This window comes from Amphiprion ocellaris, chromosome 15, assembly GCF_022539595.1.
Source record: "Amphiprion ocellaris isolate individual 3 ecotype Okinawa chromosome 15, ASM2253959v1, whole genome shotgun sequence".
NCBI lineage: Eukaryota > Metazoa > Chordata > Actinopteri > Pomacentridae > Amphiprion > Amphiprion ocellaris.
The window spans coordinates 31,117,744-31,132,509 of record NC_072780.1 but is presented as its reverse complement, the minus strand read 5'-3'; the positions used below and the strand labels follow the sequence as shown (position 1 = coordinate 31,132,509).

At 38.4% G+C, this 14,766-nt stretch overlaps 1 protein-coding gene across 27 annotated transcripts in view; it reads right to left on the bottom strand.

Annotated features, from left to right (window-relative positions):
* pleca (plectin a) overlaps positions 1 to 14,766 on the bottom strand; it is a 198,315-nt gene that overhangs the window by 97,829 nt on the left and 85,720 nt on the right. For 9 of the 27 annotated variants that reach the window (XM_035948467.2, XM_035948497.2, XM_035948469.2 and 6 more), the window contains exon 1: positions 12,007 to 13,696. The exons of 12 other annotated variants lie outside the window; for them this stretch is intronic. In XM_035948467.2, coding sequence (XP_035804360.2) covers positions 12,007 to 13,681 — 1,675 coding nt within the window. In that variant the 5' untranslated portion in view covers positions 13,682 to 13,696. Of the gene's footprint in view, positions 1 to 132; positions 362 to 4,823; positions 4,889 to 8,256; positions 8,327 to 12,006; positions 13,697 to 14,766 lie in introns of those variants that run through there. 6 more of the 27 variants (XM_035948489.2, XM_035948491.2, XM_035948483.2 and 3 more) reach the window with 4 other exon arrangements.

Sequence of the window (14,766 nt, the reverse complement as noted above, 5' to 3'; positions counted from 1 at the left end):
GTTAAAGAAGCTCAGCACAGGAAGCCGAGGGGGCGGTGAGGAAAGGAGCTCAGAGTCGACGGACGGAACGGAACGGGACGGGACAGGCGGCCGGTCGGCTACCGACTACTCCTCTCCCCGGAGTTTCCTTACCTTGCTTCTTGCGAACCCTCCACTGCCAGACCACGATCAGCGTGACGACGTGGCCCACCACCACCAGGGCCGGGAACACGTTTCCAGGGGGGCTCGCCGGCATCGGGCCTGCTTCAGAGTGGAGCGTCCGGGGGCTGTGGAGGCAGGTGGGAGGGCGGCCGGTGGGGGCGGGGGGGTGAAAGGTGAGGAGGGAGTTTCTAGGGGTGTGGTGGCATCCCGGACTTTAAAAAGCAGACGCCGAAGCAGAGCGGACTTTTTCAACCAGAGGCAGAAGAAGGGAAAAAAGCTGCCCTCCCTCTGCTGTGACTCAGACCTCTGCCTTAACTCCCTCCCTCCTTCCCCCTTTCTTCCTCCCTCTTTTCCCTTCAATATTCACCCCTTTCTGTCTTTAAAAGTCACTCCTGAGCTGTCCCTTCCAACCACAAGCGGCTCCTCGGCCCAGACGAGGTTATAAATAAGTTTTGCCCTCTCCCAGCGACTCCCCTGGTTTTGCCCTGCAGCCTATCTGCAGGAGTTAATAATATATGAGGCTGCTTTGTGTAACGCACACACACACACACACACACACACACACACACACACACACACACACACGCTCTGCTCAGTTTGATAAGGAAGCAAACTAACCCCGAGTCAAAGTTTCATTCGCTCCATAACTTCTTTCCATCAGCTCTGACTCATACATCAAACACCAACGACTCCTTCCTCCTTTTTCTTAAATATTTACAGTGAAGCTGAGCCTCTCCATCGCATGACGACCCACTCGCCATCAGTTCATTATGTAACTTCACTGTGTTCCCGCTAAATTGCTTCCTTATGCTTGGACTGAGCATAAAACTTTCCCCCACACTTATTTAACTGGATGCCGTTTTAAAATCTACAGTTTTAACGTCCAACTCGTGCACAACTCTGCAGGTTTTTTCTCTCCTCTGTTATTAAAACAAGGAAAAGCCTCGAGGGTGAATTTCTACTCCAACCAGACCGACTCGTGACAAAGACACCTGAAGCTCACTTATTTACATATTTTAAAACAAGCAAAAGCCTCGAGGGTGAATTTCTACTCCAACCAGACCGACTCGTGACAAAGACACCTGAAGCTCACTTATTTACATATTTTAAAACAAGCAAAAGCCTCGAGGGTGAATTTCTACTCCAACCAGACCGACTCGTGACAAAGACACCTGAAGCTCAGTTATTTAAATATTTTCAAACCCGTCAATCAACTCTAATTACAACTTCTGCCGTCACTAAAGCTGTTTCTATTTAAACGTCCAGCAAATGTGAAGTGAACTTTTGAAATGTCACAGAAAAATGTGTATTAAGGTTTTTTTACATTATCTGCTTTGGAATGAAACCAGTAGGTGGCACTATAGGCTACGTTAGCTGTAATAAACAAGGTAGAAGAAGCTTAAAAATGTCACAGAAGAAGAAGAAACAAAACTTTTCTGATTAAATTAACAATTAACCCTTTTTCTAAAAAGTAAAAACAAAACAAAACACTGCTTTCTGTAACTAGCCATGTTACCATATAATTGTCAAAAAATTGCATAAAGAAATAAAAGAAAAACTGTTAGGAAGTGAACAATTTAGGCTGCATAGTGTCACCAGAAGGTGGCGCTGTAGGCTATGATAGCTCCTAATGAACAGTAGAAGAAGCCAGAAACAACGGCCAACTGCTAAAAAATATCAACGAAACAAACAAAACTTGTCAGTTGGCTAAGTTGTGATTATTTTTTATGTTATCTGGTATCAGAGACGTTTCAAGCAGTTTAGAAGCAAAAACGGTGAAAGAGCTTTTTGGAAAAGGTGTTTCCATCTCCCATGAGGTGTATTCAGACTTTTTGGAAAAAAAAAGCCAAAACGACTTAACTGCAAAAAGCTGTTTAGAATTTTGTCATGTGCATGAACTTTTTTTAATGCAACACCTAAAAATACATGATAGAAACACAGCTAGTGCCAATTTAAACTCCGTGATTTAGATGTTTTCAAACCCGTCGAATTCAAACAAACTGATAGTGAATACTTAAACTCTATTTGCAAAAAACTAAAATGTGAGTTAAGCTTGTTTCCATTAACTAATAAACTAGATCCACCACTACATGTTGTCAGAAGGTGGCGCTATAAGCTCCGGTAGTCAAAGTGGAAACAAAGAAAACTTGGTGCATCTATGAAAGTCAAACGGAGAGAAGTTATTCATAGGAATTATTCTCAATGTTTCGTGGTCTGGACGTGAAAACGGAAGCAAAAACAACTTCAGGTCATGTGAGTTAAATCTTCAATACATGAAAAGTTTTTAAAAAACCATTTTGCATTTCCGATGAAGCGTACTAACTCTTTTGAAAAATGAAAAAACTAAAAAGAAAAAAAACACCTTGAAGAAGTACGAAATAGAAAATAGTTTTTCCAAAGCTTGTCATTTCTGTGAACTTTTTCTTATGCAATATTTAAAAATGTGCATAAAAATACATCATAGAAACGCAGCCAATGACTTAAAAAACTTGAAAAAAGAAGCGGAAACAAACAACACACAAGAGAGGAGTATTGAGGAATTGTTTACAATCCAGAAAGTTGTAATTATCTTTTCACATCAGGTACTAATAAAATACTAATCAACAGGTTTCATGTTGTCCTGACATGAAACCATAAACAGATGTTTATTTAATAAAGGCGTTTCCATTTCCTGAGAAGAACACAAACTTTAAAATCCCCCTCAGGCTAATGTGTTTAACCTTCTTTTTTTTAACAAAAACTTGCTTTGAATTTTCCATTTCATGATCATTTGCTAATGCAATACCTAAAAATACATAATAGGAGCACTTTACAGTGAGGGATTTAGTCGTACTTAAGCCTATTAATAACCTGTAATTACCACTAATTGCTGCCGCTGTGATCATGACTAAATCCCTGGGAGGCTTCACCTGGTTCTCAGGAATAAAGAAATCCGGTTTTAGCTTCAGGTATTAACTTGAGCTGAGCAAGACTGACTGGAATTGCATAAAGACATGCCTGACACCTTGTTTGCATCATCGCTGAGACGCTCTGACATCAGGCTGCAGGCGAAACGCCGTCGCTGCCAACGTTTCTGTTGTCAGAACGCTGCTGAAGGGAACATTAGCTTGTAGCGCTGCCGCTCAGAAACCCAACACCGAGACCTGTGGCACGTTCACCGCAACGCAACACCGCACGACAACCGTAAAACAGGCAAAAATAGACGACACCACCCGGACCCGGAGCCGTCTCTGGTATGAACACAATCTATATACAGAAGAGAATTTACAGTAGGCTTTCATGCACAGGCCTGGAACTGACTAAAGACAGATGATGGTACACTACCATTAAAAAGGCTGGGGTCACCCAGACTATTTAAACTCTAAATGAGGTAAAGTTGCTCTTTATTGGTTAAAGGTGCTCAAAAATGAGTTAAAGTTGCTCTACATTAGTTAAAGGTGCTCTATATTAGCTAATGTTGACATTATTAATTAAAGTTGCTCATATTAAAGTTACCCTACATTAGTAAACACTGCTTTATATTAAATTAAAATTGCTCTAAATGAGTTAAAGTTGCTCTACATTAAAATTACACAATATTAGTTAAAGTTACTCTATATTAGTCGAAGTTGTTCTATATTAGTTAAAATTGTTCTATATTAATTAAAGTTGCTTTATATTAGTTAAAGTTGCTCTAAATGAGTTAAAGTCGGTCTATGTTAATAAAAGTTGTTCTAAAGGAGTTAAAGTTGCTCTATATTAGTTAAAGTTGCTCTATATAAAGTTGCTCTATATTAGTTAAAGTTGCTCTATATAAAGTTGCTCTATATTAGTTAAAGTTGCTCTATATAAAGTTGCTCTATATTAGTTAAAGTTGCTCTATATAAAGTTGCTCTATATTAGTTAAAGTTGCTCTATATAAAGTTGCTCTATATTAGTTAAAGTTGCTCTAAATGAGTGGAAGTCTATATTAAAGTTGTTATTATTCATCAAAGTTGCTCTATATTAAAAGTTGCTCTACATTTTCTTTCCAAAATAAGGAGATTTCTAAGTGACTCCTAACTTTTGAACAATAGTGTACGTTGGGTTGAAATTGGCTCCAGGAGCTTAAATCCCAAGAAAACAGTGCAGAAGAAGAATAGAGGGTTTATTGTTGGCATTTGGCTGCAGTGGTTTGTTTTGGGTGAAACCTTAAATGATCCCAGTTTTTAAGAGCGAATCCCCCGAACGTCTCTGAAACTGGCAGCACAATTTGCCAATTAGTTCCAGTAAAACGTGAGTAAAGGGAGCAATAAAAGCAGGAGAGCGGTGCAGAGGTCTGGAATAAATTCATTCCAGCACTCCTAGGGGAGGAGTCGGCCCACTCCCACTCCACTCACATGGTCCCTTCAATGACTTCCACACTGGAATGCTCTGCTACTCCCACATACACAATACAGACAAACCACACAGGTTACAGTCTGTTGGGTAAGAAGTCTGAGGAGTTTTAGATAAAACGCTTCTATAACTGATGATTAATGCTTCCTGGTGGCCAGGTGAGCAGCGACAGGAACGACAGGATGTTTTTCCACCCACAGTCCTGACACTGGGAGTGGCACTGTCCTCACATGGCATGCATAATACAGGAAACTCAACCCTGCCTAGTTTATTCCATCTGCAGCATCCTCATTAAAACCCACAGAGATTCTAAAAAAACAGCCTACCGTGTGGCGATCCTGAGCAGAAACAGCAGCACAAGTCCATCTTCTGTGAGCGCAACTTTTAGAGAAAATGCAGAAAACGGCCGGGGAGTCAGATCTGACCTCACGACATTGTGATCAAAACCAGGGGGGCGTGAAAAAAAAAGAAAGAGAGGGAGAGGGAGAAGGAGGCACAGCTGGGAGGTTAAAACTAGACGGCGTTGTGAGTTTGATTGGACTTCCTCAGTGGAAACAGCTTCTCATGCGTGCTGGGTTTTTAGACGAGCGTTCAGAGAAGTCCGAGGGACACATTCACTTTTTCTTACAGGGTTTAGACAAAGAGCGGAAAACATGATTTTTGCCAAGCGGTAACAAAGGCTGCTCTGTGGAGGCTGTAAAAAAGCTGGAGACAGAGCGATTATGCCTCTTCTCCACAGGATATGGACGCTTCTGTGTGAACGCTGCAGCAGCCTTTCATTTAACGCTCTGACATTTAGCTAATATCAGTAAAATATCTGACATTCTGGAGCGATTAGCTCAGATCGGAGCAGCTTTTGTCGAATGCAGAGCCTCTTTTTGACCAACAGTCTTTTTTCTAATGTGTTGATTTGTGATTTAGGACTTTAGGACTGGATTGATCTGGTTATTTATTAGCTCTCATTGATGAAGCGAAAATGCCAAACATTCCACTTTCTCAAATAAAGCCTTTTTAGATGCAGACTTTGCAAAATTGTTCCTTTATCAACTGTTAAAGTGACAACATTCTGCCGCTTTTAGTGTTTTCCACAACTTAATTCAGACAGCTAACCTTGACAGAGAAATATATTTGTCTTAAATGCACAGTTGGACAGTACATTGCATTAACACACAAAAGACCATGTCTAAATTTACTTTTTTTTAAACTACAGCTGATAAACTGTGACTTTATATGTTAAAGTTCACCTGTTTGAAGTAAGGAAAAGTACCACAGTTTGACATCTTGTCTCCATTTAATTGATAATTTTGGATGTAATTTAATGCAAAATGCAATTTATAAATGATTGTTTCTCTGTTTTCATGGATCCTACTGCTGTCTGAAGCTGCAGGTATTTAATAAACTCAGAGGAAATATTTCTAAACTGGAAGCAACACAATAAACTCCTAAAATCCCGTCAATGCTTTGTCAATGCCTGGATTTTGCTAGTTTCTGGTTTAATCTGACCTGTTAAAATCTGTCTTTATCGCAGTAAAGTTGTATCTCTATGGAGATTTCAGTTTGTAAAGGACAGATAGAAAATGAGAAAGGTGTATTTTAATTGTGACATATTAAACTGTGGGGTTTTTTGCACTCTGTGATGATTTTGCACTGACATTTGTGCTGCACATATGTAATAAACTCAGAGGAAATTGTTAGAAAACAACTGGAAGCAACAAACTAAATTAAATACTGTTAATATTTTGTCAATACCTGGATTTTACTAATTTGTAATGTTTTGTCAAAATGCGGATTATTGTTGAGTCTCATTAATTTGACCTGTTAGTTTCTGTCTTTATCACAGTAAAGTTGTATTTTTATGGGCATTTCAGTTCTCAATATGTAAAAAGAAAGCTGTTTTGTAATTTTAACCACAAAAAACAATGTTTTTTGCACTTTCTGTGAAGATGTTGCACCATCATTTGTGCTGCAGTTGTTTAATAAACTCAGAGGAAATAGTTCTAAACAACTGGAAGCAACAAAATAAACTTCAGTTACAACCTAAGTATCACTCATTGTTGTTGAGCTTCATTAAATTGACCTGTTAAAGTCTGTCTTGATTGCAGTAAAGTTTTATTTTTATGTGCATTTCAGTTTGTAATAGTCAAACAGTGAATGAGAAAGGGTGTTTTGCCAATATTGACACATAATTTGCGATTTTTGTGCTCTTTGTGAAGATTTTTGCTGCAGGTATTTAATAAACTCAGGAAAAACTTGCTGAGTCTCATTAATCTGAACAGTCTTATGGCATTTTTTTTGCGATAGATGCAAAATTGTAGCACAAAGTGAATGAGAAAAGTGATTGACATATAAAACAGTGTTTTTTATGCTCTCTTTGAAGACTTATGCACCAATCTTAGCACTAAATGTGGGACACTCCTTCCACAAATGACAACTAAAAGTACATCGCTTGTGCATGAATATCCATTAATGCATACGTGTAGTTGAGACTTGGGCCGACAGTAAAAAGTAGTAAAACTTTCTGCCAAAAAAGTCAACGCATTTGGATACTGTCAGACTCATGGAAAGGATTTTCTATTTTTATCTGTTTTATATAATCACAAGTGTGACTCACTGCGTTTAGACTCTTGATCAAACTGCATTTTTCACTTTTTGGTGTATAATTTGCCCAAAAAGCAACAATTACAAAGAAAGCCCTACAGATAAATAGCTGTACTGTTTCTGCTCATAGCTCCATATGATGTATACATCTTCAGACACGCCAACTATGCAGCTGTGCGTTATTCCTCAGACCACCCAGGCCTGCTGCTGAGGATTCTATTCACTATTGTGTGCAGGCTGAGTTTGTCAGCAGCCAGTCAGAGCTCTTCCCGCTGCCGACACCCCTCACATTTACCAGCAGGAAACCTGATCCGGACACCGTCGGCTAGCGTGGGTGGCGTCCAGCCCAAGGTCTCCAGTGTGAAGTTATCAACCATTATTAGCTTTTATCTCTAAATAAACGTTCTGCGGTAGAGGGATGAGGATAAACCCGAGCATGCACTGCAAAAACTCAAAATCTTACCAAGTCTAATTGTCTTATTTTTAGTCAAAATGTCTCAAACCCACTTGATTTAAGATAAATTCACCGAACAAGTGACATTTCAGCAGATGGAGGGACTTGTTTTAAGACAATGCATCTTAAATACCTTGTTAAGTCAAGCAATGTTGAAATGATCTTGTTTTGAGTTGTATTTTACAAGAAAACTCAAAATAAGTTTAATACATCTCAAATTTGGAGGTTACATGAAAGCAAAAATCTATTTTTGAGTGAAAAACTGCTATTTTTTTTTTTTTTTTTAGCATATCTGGCTTATTTTAAGACACCTAAGCTTGACAATCCTGGTAAAATAGAGCTTAACATACGTTTTCCCAGCTAATTTAAAGATCTCAATATTCTAAATATCATATCTTATTTCAAGAAATCTCACCAAACCATTTTTCACTTGTTCTGTTGGCAGATTTTTTCCACTTATTTCAAGGTAAAAGTTCCTTGTTTCTTCTTGTTTTGAGAGGGGCATTTTGTCCAGTGTGCAGGTAATTCTGCAAGAAAACAACCTGAAACCCACCTGAAGCATTTGATAACAGACTGTTTTGTGATACAGCAGCTGCAGAGACACACCCTTCTACCTGCTTCATCCTCCCTGGTCCTCAACCAGCCCAGACCGGCCCTAAAGTATTTCTGTGCTGACACCTTTTGGTAAAAGGCTGAACTGTTCCTACCTTGGCCGCGTTGAATCAAAGCCTCCATGAAGTCTCTACTGAAGTTCCCCTCCATCGTGGCCTAGATGCTGTGTTCTCTAACTGCTGTGTTCCATTAAAGCAGACTACAGGCTACAGACTACAGGTTACAGGCTACAGACTACAGGCTGCAGGCTGCAGGCTACAGGCTGCATGCTGCAGACTACAGGCTGCAGGCTACAGGCTGCAGGCTGCAGGCTGCAGGCTGGAGGCTACAGGCTGCAGGCTGGAGGCTACAGGCTGCAGGCTGCAGACTACAGGCTGCAGGCTGCAGGCTGCAGGCTGGAGGCTACAGGCTGCAGGCTGGAGGCTACAGGCTGCAGGCTGCAGACTACAGGCTGCAGGCTGCAGGCTGCAGGCTGCAGGCTGCAGGCTGGAGGCTACAGGCTAAAGGCTAAAGGCTAAAGGCTGCAGGCTCTGCTCATCCATCCAAGTCCAGTGTGGTGTTTTGGGATGCTGGAGGTTTGTGTTCATGGCAGGCTGGGCTAACTGAGGGGCAGATGAAAGGTGGCACCATGTTCTCATCTGGACCGTGGCGTTGCTTCGCCCCGTTCAGCAGGAAAAGCTGAGTGTGGTTTAATTGGACTCACATTTCCCGGCCTGTGCTGAGTCATGAATCACAGCCCACAGTGGAAAAGCTGCTCAGACGGGCTCAGCAGGAAGGTAAAGGCTGGCAGGGCTGGATTTATATGGGGAAAAACTGGAAGTTCTTCCATATTCTGCTGTGAATAACATGAATGCAGCAGCAGGATAACGTGTGAAATAAATATTCTTTTCACCAGCAGGTGGCAGAATGAACTCCAGTCAATCCAGAGCAAACGCTGCATGTTTCACCCTCCTGTTGTCAGTTTCTGTGTTCAAAGTAATGTTTAACTTCAACTTTTTGCTTCTAGTTAATGACTTTTACTACAACAGATAGGAGGTGAGACACAGATATTAAATGTAGAGTAGAAACGGCAAAAACAGCTTTATGAAAATAAAAAATATGCTGACTAATAAGAAAATAGCAAGTGGCATCTGTATGAGTGTAGGTCAACTTTAACTCATTTACAGCAATTTTAACTCACTTAGAGCAACTTTAACTCATTTAGAGCAACTTAAGTAATGCAGAGCAACTTTTACTAATATAGAGCAACTTTAACTACTAATGTAGAATAACTTTGACTCATTTTTGAGCATCTTTAATTAATATAGAGCAACTTTAATTTAATAATTTGAAGCAACTTTAATATAATGCAACTTTAATTCATTTAGAGCAACTTCAACTCATTTGTGAGCAACTTTAATTAATATAGTGCAACTTTTACTCATTAAGACCAATTTCAACTAATATAGAGCAACTTTAACAAATGTAGAGCACCTTTAAATTATACAGAGAAACTTTAATATAGAGCAACTTTAATTCATGCACACTACCATTGAAAAGTTTGAGGTCACTTAGAAATGTCCTTATTTTGGAAAGAAAATGTTTTTTTTTTCAGTGAAGATAACAATAAATAAATGATAAATCCAGTGTAGACATTGTTAATGTGGTAAATGACTATTCTAGCTGGAAACAGCTGATTTTTAATGGAATATTCCCATAGGAACATATAGCAACATAAGGAAGGAGACCCTGGAATATGTCGTCAGAACTGGAAAAATGAACCAGAAAAGAGGCCGAGGCAGACGGAGAATGAAAATGATTTCACAATGATCTGTTTTTACATTAAAGTCACTATATCGTTATAATTTTATCATCTGCTTCAGGGTTCAAACTGCACATAACCTCACTGGTAGCAGAAAGTTTCCACAACATGCAGGAGGGAAAACATCATTCCCATGAGAAGTTTTTATATGTCCAGCTCTGTGAAAGTGGCAAACTGAGGGTTCCTGTGAGGACACTCATGTAGAAAAAGTTTCAACAGCAGCATTTAGAAGCATTTCTATTGCTGCTATGTGAGTTCTCAAGGCTAAAAATGACTTTTATGCAAAAATGACTTAGGTTTAGCGTTAGGGACGACCCTGATCACGACTTTCTGTCTGTTAATCATCAAAAGATGCAATAATTTCCTAAATTGTGAGGTTTTTATGGTTCCTCTACTGTTGGGCGATGTAGCTTAAAAAACAATCACGATTAAATGCTTTAATCGAGTCCAAAAAATGTCAAAAATGTTAAAAAATTATCTGTACTTTTCATTCTTGGTTGTCATTATCATTGTTGAACAATTTTTATCACCATTTTTTTTTTTTTTAAAACAGAAAGAAGTGTTGCTCTACTTTGATTTTAACAACTTTAGCTGATTTATCAATTTACACAGGTAAGGTAATCATTTTGATGTTAAAATACACAAAATAAATAAGCATGAAGGAATAATCTCACCTTGTTTCACATTAGATATTTTTTTTGTGATTAAACATAAAATAACTGTTTACCATTTGCAAAAATACGGATTTTTAATGTGAACACTGTTTATAGTATGGGGCCTGTTTTTTCACCATAAATATGAAAATTAATACTTTATATTTGCTGTGATTTTACTATTGAGTCAGGTCTATTTTGAGTATTCAGATTAATAAAAATATTTTAAAATAACAGCAAACATCAGTAAAATTTTGAGACTTAGCAAATTCAAACACAGTAAAATTGTCATTTTTATGGTCATTCATTGTGAAAAATTCATTACTTTTGTAGAACAATATAGACTTTTGATGTGGACATTGTTCAGAGTTTTGACCTGGTGTTAAAATTGTGTAAAATAACAGTAAAAACATTTTAAATCTTTAATTTTCATATTTTTTCTGTCAATTAACAGTTAATACATATAAAATAAATATATTTGTTGCAAATTTAAATACTGTAAAAATAGTGTAATTTTGCAATTAAACATAAAAGAACTACTTACCATTTGTAAAAATACAGATTATTATTGTGGACATTATTTACAGTTTGGGGCATGGTTTTTCACTGTAAATGTGTAAATTATTACTTTATACTCTCTGAGATTTTGCTCTTTATTATGCAGGATTTGATATAACACAGAAAATCAATTAATTAACAATTTGCAAATTGTCAGCTGAAAACCCTAAAAACAAAGTTTCTGTGTGTTTTTACTGTGCACTACATTTATTTGACCATTTAAGTTAACTTAGTAGTCAGGTCTATTTTATATATTCAGATTATTAGTATATAATAAATTGTTATCAGTCAAATCACCCGTTTTTATACAGCAGCATTAAAACTGTTGTGCCAAAATGATTTCCAATAAGAAAAAAAAGTGAATATGATTGGTGTTTCAAATTCACCAAACAAGTTTAAATATTGATAATGACACTTATGGTGTGATTTTACCTCAATAATTTACAAATTAGAGTGTAAAAACACTACAAAAATAGACATACAATACTACTGTACTTGACATATGAAGGCTGAGGGCCTAAAGTGTTATTAATTATAGAGATGAACCTGATTATAACCCTGAAAACATGTTTACTGCTCATCCATCTCCTTTTTAAACACTCATTCTACAAACATGACCACAAAATCAATTATAGAATTTAGATATCAGGCCGGTAAGATCTCCATCCAGTGAAATGACACCTAATTGGCAGTTTGTTCTTGTTTGTCTGAATGGAAAATGACAACACCATTAGTTGGGCCATTAGAAGATCTAATTATCGTCTCTAACAGAGACTCTGCCCATAGCAACGCCTACAGAGCCTCACTGCAGAGGAAAGAGGAGGAAGCTCTACCTTCTGAGGAGTCAGACCAGGTCTTCTGAACATGTGGATTCATCTCAGGGTCTCCAGTTAGAAGGAGCCAGTCTTCATGAAGTGGAAGGAAGTTCAGGGCAGTGGCTGGACCTTCTGATGGAGCTACAGAGTCTGTTTTAATGGATGAAGTGGACAAGGTTTCTGAGGTGACATGAAGCTGAGAGTTGCCTTCTGTCTTCTCCATGAGTTTCCTGGGTGGTGTTGAGTTTTGGTTAGGAGTTTCAGCTTTCAGGACAGCACCAAAAACCTCAACGTTCAGCTGCTTTACCCCTACAGCATCGCATGGTGGTACCTTATGGGCATCTTTGGTCACCACATCAGCAACTATCACCTTCTCAAGAACATTGTCTTGGACTTTCTGTTCCTTTTTGGTAACTTCTACCAATAAAGGTATAGTTTGAAGATCTTCCACCAAATTTACACCAGATCCAACCCTGTCAATGGTTTTAGCTTCCATCATGGGACCAAAGGCCTCAATTTTCAGCTGCTTTACCTCTAGAATATCAGAAACTATCACCTCTTCAAGAACGTCTTCTTCATGTTTTGCTTCCTTTTTGGTATCTTCTACCAACGAAGGGATTGTCTGAAGGTCTTCCACCACTTTTACACCAGATTCAACATCGTGGTCAGTGGTTTTAGCTCCCGTCATGGGACCAAAGGCCTGAACTTTCAGATGCTTCACCACCTCAACATCACATTTACACTCCTTATGGACATCTCTGGTCACCACATCAGCAACTACCACCTTCTCAAGAACATCTTCTTTGACTTTCTGTTGCTTTTTGCCAATTTCTACCAACAAAAGGACAGTTTGGAGGTCTTCCACCACATTTACCCCAGATTCAACCCCAGGAACCACGTCTCTGGATATATTTAGGGATTCTCCGCTAATTTTATCTGTAATAAGCTCTTTTGGAGGCATTTCAGTTGCAATCTTCTGCCTCATCTTGAAAGCTAATTCCTGCAGGACTCTTGGAGGCATCTGCATCTCTTTGGGGTTCTTTTGCACAACTGAAGAAGAATTAGGAAGTTGAGAAGTTGTCTTCTTGGCTTTCTGAACTGAATGGAGACATCTGGTTGATCTGCCCTCTGTGGGGAGACTAGAAGCTTCAAAATTGTTACCGTGACCTTCTTTGACCCAAAGTTCCTCGGAATCGGTTGAGTTTTGAACCACAGTTGGACCAACATCACACTGGAAGGAGTCTCTGATGTTTCTTGAACATCTGTCAGATTCCTCTCTCTTGTGGCGGTAAAAATGCCTGTCTGAAACACCTTCTCTGTTTTTTCTTTCAGTTTGGGGTTTTGGGATGTCAAATTTGGGGTCTTGGAGTCGAGCTGAAGATGCAGAAGGATGGATTCGTTGAAGTGTTGCTGGTATTATCTCCGGTGGCAGGTGCAGATAGTCCCTCAGGTAGACGATTCCTTCATTGGTGAGATAATAGTAGGCATGTTTCCACACAAAAGTCTCCCTGACGTAGCCTCTAGATTTGAGGGAAGCCATCGCACGGAGAACCTTCAGGGTGTTCACGCCTCCGATATCAGGGTGGATGGATGTTAGTCGTTTGTCCTTCTTCACCACGATGGTGCCATCTTTGAATAGAAGCTCATAAATCGCTCTCAGGTCGGCTAAAGGCATCACCATCCCAGCCACCATTTTCACTTCTTCAGTTCTCTTGCAGATCCCCAAGGAATTACTTCGAACGAGTATCACTTTTCACAAACTAAACCTGTAAAAATACCTTTGGCTGTATTTATTCAGTTGTCACCATGAGTCAGCACTAAGAACCAGCGATGCTCAGAACCCCTCCTACCTCCTCGGTCTAAAAAGGAACAGTGAGGATGAAAGGCGAGAGGGAACAGAGGAGGAGAATGTGACGGGGTGTGAACACAGGATGCAAAACAGAAACCAAAAGGATCAAAAGGAAACTGAGTAGAGGAGGTTTGTACCCTGAAGGCAGAGCTGATGTAAAAACAACCATCTCTGTAGTCAGATTTAAACAGAAATACTGTACAACAACAAATCAACAAGTCTAGCTGGAAATTACCAAGATGTTCCAAACCTTCCAGATCCATAAAGCACTGATTGCTCTTTTAAAATTGGTAAATATTATGGTGAGAATATGTGTGTTTCTTGCTCTAATCCAATTATATTCATGTAGGTTATCTGTGCAAAAATCAATGATACCTGAAAATCACATAAATGTCTCCGTGTACTGTGAAAAGTTGACTTTTTTAAACTGGAATTTTTTTTGAAATATGCACTGTTGTTTTACAGTTTTTCCCAGTTTTGTTAAGTCAGAGTTAGTAAATAGTGAAATCACACATAAGAAGAATCAATTTACACATTAAATGAGGAATAACAGACCAAAATGTAAATCATTTCTACCTCAAAATATGTTTTTAATGAAAAAATATGTTTTTAATAATTAGTTCAGGGCCAGTATTTGAACTTAAACCTACACTACTGTTTTTTAATCGTATTTAATTCAGTAAAACACATCATTTTATAGATTTTTTTTTGGTGAAAGAAAATTTCTACATATAGAAAAATGGTGCATTATTTTATAAACTTGCATTTAAAGATTTTCTGTTTTATTAAATTGCAGACAAAACTCAGTAAAATTACATCAAAATCAGCATTTATCTAAATGATGTTATTTTGTTTTGATTTTACAACATTTGACAGTGACATTATTTTTGCAGTATTTAAATCACAAAAAAAATCATTATTTTACAGAT